Source organism: Anguilla anguilla, chromosome 3 (genome assembly GCF_013347855.1).
Source record: "Anguilla anguilla isolate fAngAng1 chromosome 3, fAngAng1.pri, whole genome shotgun sequence".
NCBI classification, from domain to species: Eukaryota; Metazoa; Chordata; class Actinopteri; order Anguilliformes; family Anguillidae; genus Anguilla; species Anguilla anguilla.
The window spans coordinates 35659180-35672910 of record NC_049203.1 but is presented as its reverse complement, the minus strand read 5'-3'; the positions used below and the strand labels follow the sequence as shown (position 1 = coordinate 35672910).

At 40.6% G+C, this 13731-nt stretch overlaps 1 protein-coding gene across 1 annotated transcript in view; it reads left to right on the top strand.

The window, feature by feature from the left end:
• The window catches only part of LOC118223360 (ubiquitin-conjugating enzyme E2 E3), a 44540-nt gene that overhangs the window by 22336 nt on the left and 8473 nt on the right, over positions 1 to 13731 (top strand). The window contains exon 4 of the mRNA XM_035409782.1: positions 13275 to 13407. Within this exon, the coding sequence (XP_035265673.1) occupies positions 13275 to 13407 (133 nt within the window). The remainder of the gene's footprint in view (positions 1 to 13274; positions 13408 to 13731) is intronic.

Below are 13731 nucleotides of genomic sequence, written 5' to 3'. Positions count from 1 at the left end.
GAGTGGCTGGTAAATTTGTGAGGCTCACACTCCACGGTGGCGGACTTTGTCTGTACTGTATTATTGCGTTATTTACCTGGCAACCCATCTTGCGTCATGGCCCCGAGACGATATTTCAATGAGAAGTGTCGACATGATCAGGTGTTCGAGCCGTCTAGCAAAAAGTATTGCTCCCAGTGCAACTGTCGTATTTAGCCTTCAGCGGTGACTGGTGAGCTGAAAATTGGTGGGCGCAAAACTTTCCTTTAAACTAATCATTGATCTCAAACTGTTTTAATTCATTTTCAGTGATTAACAAGCATGCAAACGATCTGACTAATCAATTGGAAAGTGACACACAGCTTCTTCGCTTTGTGTTAGGGAGATTAAATGATAAATGCGATTTAAAAAAATCAGTTTTAATCACTAAGCAGTGGCTGAAACTTCCCCTCAATTTCCTTGAGTATCAGTACAATTAATCCACTAAATAGGCTGCTCAATACTATCATATATAGCCAGCTCTCCCCAAATAGGCAGTTTTAGCGAGTAGCCTAGGCCTTATAGCCTACATTTATTTTCATTTGCAATACAAAATCGTGCACATTTTTAATCAACATTATTTGCGGATACATGCACTTCTTTCTCCGCACTCGTATTCATGGCAAATATCTGCAATGTGTAGCCTAGATTGTAAACAATCTTGAAGTGCAGGTTTTGTTTTTGCTAGTTATTCTGTAAGCTAACACGGTAGATAACAGACTGGTGTATCTTGTTTGTTAAGTGTAGACTACTTGGTGATTAAAACGGATTTTTAACGGATAAATTGAATTTATGATTTAATCCCCCTAACACAGTATGAAGACACCATGTGTTAGGCTACTTGCCATTTGATTAGTCCGATCGTTGGCACGCTTGATAATAAAGGAAAATGAATGAAAACAAGTTAAGATCAATGATTAGTTTAAAGGAAAGTTTTGCGCCCCACCAATTTTCAGCTCAGTTGCCTCTGCTTTAATATTGATTTTTAAAAAGTGGCTGGTAAAAAAGGTGAGTGGTAGAAGTTGAGAATCTACCAGACACAGTGGCTAGTGCATAAAAAAGTTAATTTTACACCCTGAGGAAGAACACACTGGAGAGTGAGCTACATGGCTAAATTGGGAATCTTTATTTTCAGGCTGTTGAGGGGACCATTTCTCTATTAGAGCATGGCTGGGCATGAAGAGATTTCTTGTGCCTGGCCTGCTGAGGTTTTTCCTCTTTCCACCCAAGTTATTTTGGATTTGACCTGGACCCACTGTACAGCATGTAATCTCATTCCATCAACTGATTTTAGGTCCAAAGCATTTTCCAAATTGAGAATAAATATCCACAGAGAGTTTTCCATTGCCTGTTCCAGCTTTTGCCTGTTCCAGGACATGCTGATTACAGATCAGCATGTTCTGGCTTTAGTGTCTGGGGCCAGTATGGGCCACTGGGGCAGTGGTGCTTCTCCAGCCGACTGTGGGACTCGTCTTGAACCCTTAAGCTGCTTGCACATGATCTTGTTTGAAGCTGACCTTTTGTAGCATGTCCAATCACATCACAGCTTTGTATGAAGCTGGCCGATGTAAACATAGAAGAACATTTTTGGATAAACCCAGGATTTTAGGTTTCACAAAGTGAGTTTAAAGTGAGGTTTATCCCAAAAGCCTTATACTGCAGACAACCTACTTCTATCACCGCTTGTTACAGTTTTCCAAACCAACAGCTTTCCTGGGTGGATGACGTCAGGTTTCAACAGCTGGCGGCACTCGATTCTTCTCATGTGTAGTCACCGCCTTTACTTGGCGTTGAACACGGCGTCATGTGAAAGTGGCTTTGCTGCGCGTTCCAGCCTGAGCGTGACATCATCAGGAGCTCCAGTGAACTGCGCTCAGACCAGAAATGCCACCGCTGTTTTGTGTGTCTGTGCCTGCGTTCATTGAGCGACTCCGTGTCTGTGCTTGTTTGTCCTTGAAGGCGTGTTCAGTCTTAACACTGAGGAGCAGCCCTTGGTCAGCGGGACTGCTGGCTGAAATTCCTGGGCAAAATTATATTTTTATATTATTCCCGGACCGGGGACAATAATATCTACCACATGAGTTCATAAGCCATTGGGCCCGTCTCCTCCAGGGCCTGGGACAACGTACTCGGTTGTCCCCCTCCCCGACAGCGGTCCTGTTGGTCAGCACATTCTCACCCTGTCTCATATGCTGCAGTAGGGATGCTGCTCTTCTTTTCTCTCGGTTAGCCGAAGAATGGTGCATGCAAAAACAAACATGCAAATTTATTTAAATGACTGAAGTAGTGGTACACTATGGCTTTAAGAATGCTGTGTGGCAAATTATGTGTGTGTGAGTGAGTGAGTGTGTGCATTTCTGTGTGTGTGTGTGTGTGTGTGTGTCTGTCTGTCTGTCTGTATGGTGAAACATAAAATAAGATAAAACCTCTTAAGTGTATCACCAGGAAGAAACAGTAGCGCAGTAGCCTAGTAATGCCTTCTTAGAAATGTTTTTTTTTTTTTTTTTTGATATAGCAAAACAAACTTCCATTCAGCCCACATGGGTCATATGCTCAGTGTGGCACACTGTTGTTAATCAAAAGAACATAAATTTACTGCATGCAGAGTAGTTTTAATGGCCAAATGTTGCATTTTAACAGTAAGCTGATAAAAATTGTCCCGTACTAATCTGAGAACACCCCTGTGCTGGGGCTGGATAAATAGCATAAAGCTACGTTGATGCTCCACTGTACCTGTTAAAGCCGTCTGTGGAGAAAGGTCACAGAGCTGTGTATGGTGTACTCATCATTTTTCTCCTCCAATAACAAAGTGTAATGCCCAAATGTCTAGGGAGGCTGAAACCAGTGAGTTGTGTAGAATCGCAATAGAGGCGATAAAGAATATTTGAGAATACTTGAGGTAATTATGCACATCTGTTTGCTGCCATTTATATTTGCAAAATATTTAGGACCATGAAAAAACCTTTCTTAATAGCTGCTGTCATTTTGTGTTTGTTTGATAACAAAGAGAGTAACTCATTAGTTTGCGCTGGTGAATAATGCATACCGGTCGCCTAGGGAACGCTAAATTGCTGTCATTTTGCGTTGAAAGGAAGCAGAAAACAATTCATTTTCTCTGCAGACACATTTTATGTAGATGGTGTCTGTGATTAATGTCACATGTGTTTGCAGTTCACTGCCCTGATGCAATTTCTCATGATAAAGCTGACAGCTAATGGGATATAGGCCTAAGCTTCCGATTGATTTCTGCAGCGCAGTCTTTCTTTGTGGAAAATCCATCTGTGTGAAATATAGAATCGCTCCTCGAGAAAATAATGGGTGCTGATTGGAAGGTCAATATGAAACGAGGAGTAAAAAATGCTGTCACTATGTTTGTGTTACTTGCTTAGGCAGCTGACATTTTTTTTATATGGGGGGGGGGGGGCGGTGTTACACGGGTGGGATTGCAACCGACACGCACCCATGCACACATCAATCGCATCTGTATTTGTACAATTTGTACAGTTGCTTTGTGAATAATTAAATAGAATAATTCATTGATCTCATTTCTGTAGCACCATATATGGTACTTTAGCTCATAACAGTGTACAGAACCCTCCTTCAGTTATGTCATTATTGTGATTGAAATGTAGAGAAAACAGTAGATTTGTTGCTATTGCCATATATTCTTCAATCAAAAAAAGCATTGAAAAGAATCTAAAGAAGCATTCAGTTAAACAATTAGAAGAGAACGAGTCATTTTCCCATGGTTTCATTACTTCAAATGATTTTTTTTTTATGATATGGAGGAAAAGACTTGGGACATGAAAGTATTGGCCACAACAGGAAATAAATGTCACAACAGTTTCTGGTTTTTGGATTGAGTGCTTTAACAGTGAGCGTCTGGAGTCCTGTAATAATAACAATAAGCAATAATAATATACTGCCATCAGCTGCCAAGATAAGTAACACACACTTTTTTGAAGCCGTCAAGCACACGTATCCATAGCCATGCAAGTTACTGCTCAACAATACCGCAATTGTTCATTTTTTACTGAAGGTACCGTGATTTGGTCGTAGTGCTTCACCTCAAATTCTAAATGGTTAATTCGGTTTGGTAGATGAGTTTAAGATAAGGAAATAAAATAATGCATACTGTTTGTTTTGTGGGCAGTAGTGAACTCCCAGTTGATTCATTTTTGGTCTTTTTTTAGCCAGGGAAACAAACAACCTTCAGCCCGAGGTATTGTGTGTATTTTATCTGGTATTAAGCTTTGCTATTAGGCTCCTGTCCAAAAAACATTCTCTGTCAGCATAGCAACATTTACTCATGTCTACAGAACGGGAGTTTGACTCCTCCGGGGCTCAGAGTGAGTAAGAGGGAATTAAGACGTGTCACACAGTAATGTTCACGTCATGAAATGTGCTCACTTTTGGAGGGTAAGTGTAAAGGCTGTATAACACTAACAAGCAGGCTGTCTCCTAAATGGAAGGATTACTGATTGTTGTATGGAGTGGTGTAGTACGCACCACTGAACCGCAGGTTCAGTAGAATAGCCCCTCTGTTTTGCCTAATGCAGTCTGAAGAACAAAAGCTCTCGGGCCAAGGAGATCATTATCACAGACGGTCGTTAAAGAAGCTTTAAAGTAGCCCGCTGCTTTTTTGATCGTGGATTCACTGAGCCAGTGGAATCGGAGTACTGGAGGATTCAACCTGCCTTGTTATGCGCTTTCTCGCTGTCAGACAACGGCAGGGAGAAACTCGGCGCTAACATGTACCAATGCAACAAGGATTTGTATGTCTCCCAGGCATAATGGAATCTCTCAAGCCTGCCAGAACATCAAATCCTCACATTTCTCAGCCGACACGGAATACTCACCACTAGCAGAGCAAAGTCACCATAGGCCAAGAATGACCAATGGGACCTTATTTAAACCCATTTTTACCACTGGATGATCCGCAGCAACAATTCTAAGAAAAATACTTTCTTCAGCTTCCCTGTGCATGAACTTTACTGTCCCCCAAATGGGTAACATTTTAGGCAGGACTCCAACACTTATCCCAGTGGTCATATCAATGGAGGATTCTGCATTTTTTTACATGGAAAAACAGCCAAAACACAGGAAAAAAAAATGCCGTGTTCTATATACGCATGTATTGTGAGGTGATGAGTCCGTCTTGAACCACAACAAAATATTTACTACTGTTTCTTTGAGCCAGTTGTCTTTTGGTGTCTGATTTTTGTGGTGTGTATTTACCATTATATTTACACAGCCGTTGGTAGCACTGCGAGATTCAGAAAGAAAGTGCTCAATTTGAATGAAGAGTTGAAGAGGAGATACATTTAGTATTTTGTTGCGAGTTGGCATATTTTGACAAAAAATTGTTATTTTTATTGGAATGCAAGTTAATTAGTGTGAAATGCATATTTAGAAATTTCCTGCGTTCCAGAGACACAGCATTCCATGGGCTGTAGCATCGTTTGTTTTGCCGCAATCATCTCCCACGTAACGCGGAATGCTTGGAGTAAAGTCAGCACCTGAATTTTTTTCACGGTTCAGAAATTCTGCTGTGCCTACGAGCAAAGTCTCAATTGCTGTTATTCCCTTGCAGTTTAACCTTGTATAGTAATTACAGCGCTGGACCTTTGCTTGCTCGGCCACCTCTATTTGCGTGGTAATTAAGCTGTTCCACCCTCTGTTACCCAGCGGTCTCACTGGTTAAAATTCATTTTCAGGAATTTCCAATGGGGAAAATGTAGGCTACATGTTTATCACTGAGCATGTTTATGGTATTTGTTATGCCTGGTTATTTAAATGCATTTGTGAGAATGGCTGGAATCATAAAAATGATACCATTTGCCCTGTAAGGCCTGCTCAATATTTTTTATGGCAAAGGTAATTTACGTAGAATACGTTTTTATTGGTCTGAGTCGTCCTGTGCGTGCCCTGCTCTGGCGAATGAGGCACATGTCAGCATGCATGGAACATGAGCTACAGCCACCAGAAGCTCAAGTGTCTCCATCTGGGAAAAATTGAGATTATTGAAAAATTGTGCGTCTGTTTAAATAAAAATAGGCCAGTCCTATTTCCTTCAACAGCTGTGAGAGGAAGCATTTGATTTAGATTCTTCCACTTTTCTGGCAGCTCTTTTCTGCAGTTTTGTATATGACATATATTTTTCTGGAACAGTGAAGGAGCCATCAAACATGACGTCTGTCCAATAATCAAATTATGGACGACATGTTTTACTACTGCGTCATTGTATCTTCCCCCGGTGTGACTCCTGATTGGTGAAAAGAACGATAGGGCTGCGAATGGTGCGGTTTTACTGACGATGTTGGCTTTCGTGATTCAGGAAATGAGTGTGTAAACTGCATGAAAATGGATTGACTGTGGGAATTTGTCTTAAGCAATTGCAGATGGGATTATGATTCGTATTTCTATGCTGTTATTGCAAGGGAAGTTGCGTTAATTGTGTGTCTAAGATAGGGTGGCCGGACATCCTGTTTTTCCTGGACGGCCCTGCATTTCGGCCCCTTTTCATGTGTCCCGACTCATTCAGAGAACATCTTGATTCGTCCCGTATTTCAGTTGTACCATTTTTCAGTCGGCTCTGTGACCGCAGCCACCATTACCATGGGTTCTCATTGCATTATGTGGGCTAAACGGTCCTCCAGGGAATCTGGTCACACTAGTTTAAGAATAACCATTTGAAAACCTGCAAAATGAGTCTTTGTTGCCTATGTGCTATTTTTACGGTTATGGCTTGCCATATATCATTTCCAGTATTTTTATCACTGCTGTGTAATACCTCTGGACCAATTCAAGGTAACCCTTGACTTTTTTCTGTTAATGTTACTGCTGAGCCCCAAACTGCACATAGCCTCCTTGAATAAGCCTACTGTGAGGCAGCACCGAAGAACTTTTTTCAGAGGCTGCAGTGTTTTATGGGAGTGTGCTTGCTCTGTGTGTGTGAAACCTATTGGGCAAGATTTGACATTTTAAGAGGTTGTCATCCATCATGTTATACCAGCATAATTATGGTGCTGCCTGTGACTACACTACTGTTGTCAGATAAGGGAACGGTCTAGACCCTAGTATCTTATTTCTGTGCAAAGTGGACAGAAAAACACTTATTTTGAATTCCATTAAAACTGTTTCAACCTAACTTAAGGGATTTTAACAATGCATTCTATAGAATATGACACTCAAATGGAGCTCAATGAAAACCTCATCACCAGGTTGACTGTGATACTTGAGGGAATAAAAAGTTTTTGGCGAACTCTTGAGCTGATATCAGTGTATCCAGGTAGGCTCTGTTGTATTAGGTTCAATGTGTCGTCCATCTGATGTCGCCTATTTTATCAGGTCTGGGCATTCACATGTTGTGTTATTGGGCAAGTATGAGAAATAACACGTACCATGGTTTTAACATCTCAGATTTATATTCAACCGCTCTGTGTAGCTGCATGTTTGTGTTGCATCACAAGGATGGACAGAGTCTTAGGTGCTGTAACACGCTGAGGCCAGGGTTAGGGTAGCAATAGATAGTGTAGATAGATGCATTTATCATGATATTCCTACAGCGCAAACACTATTTGAAAGTTGAATTCAGCCACTGGAAGTGCTTTCAGCAAAGCACACTGCCAAAAGTGGTTGTCCTCAAATAAAATCCTGTCTTTATCTCTCCTAAAGGACAGACCTTAACTTTACAGCGTCTGGAAAAGATTTTTGCGAGCAACATAACCTATTTGTTTTTGGCAGGAGTGAATGATTGAGGAAGCTGTCTGAAACATACAGGATTGAGTTCTCTCCTGTGCCTCCTCTTCAGGCACCTTTGGAAGCCGTGGATTGATTTTGCGCCTTCTGCGAAGGAAGGCGACATTGTAAAAAGCCTGCCGCCTGCGTGCTAGCTCGTCACCGACGGACAGTTAGATTTTCTCTGGGAGGAAAGGCTCCTGGGAACGCGGGCTCCCCAGTCTGAAGGCTCTGTGCTGTTATTTGATTAAGTGCTCGTGTCTGGAGGCCTTCCAGCAAATGGAAAAGAACTTTACAAGGCAATTAAAAAATGATGATTCTGCTTCAGGGAACAGCCTGTGTGAATGGAAATGTGAAAGATCATTATGCCATGTTTATTTTTGTTCGGTGATTATCGTTCTTAGTCTGTAACAACATAATTTTTGTGGATTTCCTTTAGGAAAAGACTGCTGAAAAAGCTACAGAGTGATTTTATTTAGGTTTTTTTAAATTTTTTTTAAACAGAATGCTTGCCTCTGTAGCCTGTACTGTAATCCTGTTTGAGAGCCCATTTGTTAGACTTTTATAGTAGTAACAGTTTTTTTAACCCCTTCATCGTAAAAGGATAGAAAGTCCCCTGTGGTGATTAAAATGTTCTCTCTTGTATGAAACAGGATGTGGCCATGTACAGATGCATTTGAGGTAATTTTACTTTACAAATTTACAGAAAATAGGTTAGGTAGCTCAGGCTTGCAAAGAGCCCACAAACCACAATTGTGGTTGATTATGAAATTAAACTGTTTAAAGGGGAATTTCTCATTGCAAACGCACCCACGTGTCCCATTAACACCATACAGCAGTGCGTTGGTGCGGATGAGTTCAGTCTTTGGGTTTTCTTGCATGGACGTTAAGTGGGACTGGTGAAACTGAGTTTGCACGTGTCTGTCAAACAGATTGAATAGGGGAAGCAGAGAACCAGGCGAGCCCTGTTATATCTCCATTATCTGGGTTTATTGTGCTGTTCTCAGAGCATCAGTTACCAGCACAAAACAGACCAGTCATTCAGAGCGTTTCTCCAACCATGTAACACTGACAGTAAACACACAGCTCAATAAACCACGCAAGTGTTTAGAGTAGCGATGACAGGGGCAATAAACAATGACAAACAGAATAAATTAAATCCGATCAAAGGGATGGCATGTGTGGGTTACATGACCCTGTAAGTGGTGCTGCAGGCCTTGTGGTGACGGCTTTTTGTGACTACATACAATTAAATCAATATAATAATTTCTTATCAAATATATGGACACACTTGGCAAATTTAAAATTATGCCATTTTAATCTTCTGTTTGTTGCTATATCTATAGAAATATGTTTTAAATTGGAACAAATTGTGTGTAATTAATGCATGTTGAGGTGTTATATGCTTTCTGCGTAAGAACATTCTGGAAATTCTTTGCATAGATCACGGACTGGCTGTAGAAAATCCTGATCTGCCAGATGAAAGAACCACTTGGAAAAAACAGTCTGATACTGTATCTTATCTCTTTCCTTTGGCTTTCTCATTCCTTTGTCTCTTCATTGATGGATCTCCCATCTATCACACAAGAAGCTGTAAAGCCAAATGCTATTTTTTAAATAACCTAGAACAAGATTTACTGTCAAGGCAGCACAAAAACATTTGTATGAAATTTGTGAAGTTTGCTGCTGAAAATAGGTCAGCTGACCTGCTAATAGACTTTCAATTTTCAACATTTTTACCTGTATTATGTGTAATATTCAAGGATTTCTTTGAGGACATCATAAGAACATATGTTTACATATTTAATTGTGAACACACAAATTTACATACACGCGCACACACACGCAGGATATGTACACGTCTCCACTCCCCAGGCTACCCTCCAGGACACGCTTGGTCTGTAGAGGTAGAGCTGTCATCCTCTGTTCCATCTTATTCGGCCGAGTACTTGCTGGCTTCCCTGACTTTTCCTTCATGTCACTTCTATTTGTAATTTTGCTGCTTGGCTGTTCTTCAACCTCCTGAAATGTCTCCTTGTCTCACTTTTCATCATCTTCCTTTACTGGCTTCAGATAGCAACTCAGATATTATTCAAGTGCTGGCCTACAGTTCAGTCAAGGGTACTCTTTGTCCTACAATACGGCCAGTCCATCATCAAAGCTTAATCCCTTGCATGAGCTCTCAGGCAGTTTGTCTCTTACCGGAACATTCTAATTTTACAAAGTAATAGTGCACCTTTTCAGCCTTCACTTTGGTTCCAAAAACCTGAAAGCTGATTACATTTATTTTTATAATCCAGGTTCTTCTTCATCATTATGAATGTAGTAAAAAAATATGCTAATGACACAGCGTGACTGGCAGTACATGGACCCTGTCATATAGGCTAATGTTGCTCCTATAGATTGTACCATGTGCAAAGGAACATTATATAGCCAGTTTTATTAAAGGACAACGTTAATGGTTTATGTTCTCTTGTGTTCCAGACCAACTTATACGCTGGGTATGCTTTGGCCCATTACTATGGCAATGATTTTTTTTTAATATAAAAAAAAAAAAAAAAAAAAAAAAAAAAAAAAAAAAAGATTTTTGCTTTTTCAGTCCCACACCTTAATTTCAGAATCATTTGTGATGGCATTTACAGTCAGTTCCCTCACCCTCAAGCCTCCTTCAGTGAAGGAGATCCTCATAAAAATCTAAATTTAATTCACTTGCACTCATAAAATTTTCAATGTTTAATTTTATGATGTCGTTTCTGGGTGTTAGGGAGATTTTTTTGGTACATGAGAATGTGGTTTTCATTCGGTTAACCCCTTTGCGCAGACCCCCTAGTGGCTGGGATGCCAGTGTGCTGAGATTGCTCAACTCAGACATTCATTGCTCCTGTAACCGAAATGACAAACTCTGTATTGTAGCTTTATTAGTACACGATACACTACAACAATGCTAAATGTGTTTCTGACTGCCACCATTGTCACTTAGGTCGTCCATTTAACAAGTGCCCCTTCCCTGCAGTGTCATCTGCAACTACACCTTCCTAACACACTGAACAATATCTTCCATCTGTGAGTTCATAAAAATATTCCTTCATCACCAACAATTTTCTTTTCATCATAGAAAAAAATAAAGCCAACAATAGCCTGAATGTAAAATTTCCCTTGTGAGTGATCATAATAGCAACAAGTACAGAGGAACAGACAAGTGTGAATGATTATATATTTTGCTATGTATACCACAATGTGTCTCAATGTTTTGCATTATTTTTCTATGTGATATCAATGTTTAACCTTAAAACATCATAAATGGGTAAATTTATACGCTTTATGATAGGCAAATAGCATTGTATTCATTTTTGGGAGGCTTTGGATACATTTTTGGACCCCTAGATATCTTAGACCCCTATACTGGTGAAAAGATAGTCATTCCCGCTTGAAATGTGAGTTTAATGAGTGAATAAGGTTGATTTGTAGTGAAATAAATGAGTATGTTATGATTTTCAGACATTTAGACATTTTAGGTATATTTAGAGACACCAGGATACACTGCTTACTTGTTGCTTCATACATGTTTAGTAGTTCTGCATATCACCCTCAGATTTAGCATACTTGTGGTCAAGGTGTTTATGATACAGGACATATATAGTTTTACCTGCTATATATTTGTGATCTGTCCGTATTTAATTTCAAACTGAAGGAGAACACCTTCATTTTTTCATTTTTGCCAAGATAATTATTTTTGTGGCAATTCATTTCTACCTAAATTATGAATATAATCTAAGTTAGTATTGAAAATTGTAAAAACTGTCTTCATTTAAGCCCTCATACTGTAAGTCTCTGTGATGGGGCATTGGTGGCCCAGTGGTAGAGCTCCTGCCTGCCATGCCGTATCCCGGCCAATGCCCCAAAACCCAGCCACTGGGGATGCGCAAGTCAGTGCATTCATAGTGCTGGTCCCAAGCCCGGATAAATGGGAGGGTTGCATCAGGAAAGGCATCCGGCGTAAAATGCCAAATCAAATATGCGGATTAGGATGATCCGCTGTGGCGACCCCTAACGGGAACAGCCGAAAGAAGAAAAAAAAACTGTAAGTCTCTGTGATGCTCACATCTGGAGTTATTAAGCCTTAAATAGAACACTCGTGTGAAGATTGGCCAGATTTGGCATCTGCACAAATTAGCTCAATACTGTAGAATCTTCTGGAAATTTCCATTAAAGGCCTGCAGTTAATCGATTTATATTGAAAGGAATAGCTAGTGTAAGGACATGGTTTGTAAATAGTTAGTTGGAAGACCTGTGTTATGTGTAGCCTTGAAAAAGCCATCTTTCTCACAAAAGCCAGAGAGAAAAGGCCATCTCACTTGCAAGTCACCAGTGCTGAAGACCCATGCATATATGCCTATGTGATAGTCCTCAGTTTTTCAACTGACAAACTCAAACTTTAGAATTAAGGTCCATGAAGGTACCACAGGATAATTTTAACTTGTTGTGCATTTATTTTCCTGAATGCCTGCCTGATACATAGTAATCAACATCACATTTAGACCCGCTTCCATTTACTGTTCCATTAAGTGTCCACTGCACAGCAGCATGGAGTGGGTGTTACAATGAAAGAAGTGCGTGTTGGGTAAAATTAGAATAATCATGGGCTAGGAATACAATACACTAACAGCACCCTGGCAATGATGTCACAGAATGATATCATTAAATGCAACATTAAAACGTTCCTTCCCTAGCTCTACTGAACCATTGTGTTAAAAACTAAAAATTGATACCATTTTATTTTGCTTCAGTATAGCTGATTCTCTTCACACGAAGCTTATTACTGGGATGTGCCAAGTGAATGCAAAATAGCCCTATCAATTTTCTCAGTTTTACTGCATCGCACTCGCACTCTGTGACCGGACATGATTAAATGCACAAGTTGTGAATTAAATGTAATAAAGCAGCCCACTTAAATGTGGGTAGGCATAACATTAGCTTAAATGTTTGCTAGCTGCCATGCTCCCATAATTCAGTAATGTACACCAATGTGGTATTAGTCTTTAGACCAGAACAGACCTGTATTTACTTAAATCTAGCAAAGACCTTTTTAAACGATGCTGAGCCTCTTCATGCGTGTAAACCAGGGCCCCTTTTCGATGTGTCAAAGCAGAGTGCTGATCTAGGATCAGTTTTCTGCTTTCTACTGTCCATATCTATGAGCTGAAAGGCAACACAGATCCTAGATCAGCACTCCTACACTGAGACACTTCATGCAGAAGCGCCCAGGTTTTAAAGGTGAATATTTTTTCAAACACAATGTAATGTGGAGTGAGACCTATAACCTAATGTTTTCATGTTGGAAGAGTTCTTACTTTTCTAGCAGGCCTGGTTCAAAGAAGTCCTTAAATGAACTTCATGTAAGATCCGTTGCCTGCCTGTGTAGCGCTGTGTTCGCACTTTGTGCACTATTGAGGAAACATGTCTGCCTTTAACTGTGAAAGCATGACTTCCTCTGTTTTCCTTCCGTCTGCTTGCAGTGCGGGGCCAAAAGGAGACAACATATACGAATGGAGGTCCACCATCCTGGGGCCCCCTGGCTCTGTGTATGAAGGAGGCGTCTTTTTCCTGGACATCACCTTCTCCTCAGACTACCCCTTCAAACCACCAAAGGTAGGCGGCTCATTTCCAAAAGAAAACACCCCCCCCCCCCTCCATCCAGCTGTCCTCCAGGTCAAAAAAAAAACAACACATTTATTCAAGTCGGGAGATTAGCGGCAAGGGTACAGAGGAATTTGGAAGCAATGGAGTTAAGCCTTCAAAGATGAGATTAGAGGGCTCTGGAAACAAATGGGGTGTAAACGGACTTTGTGCTTTTCACTGCAGCAGAAGTCACGGTTTTGCCTGTGGTTGCGCTGTTCATCAGTGTCACCTAATGAAACTCTCCTTACAAGAGCCGCTCCTGCCGGAAAATGGCCTCTGAGCTGAAAGGCAATT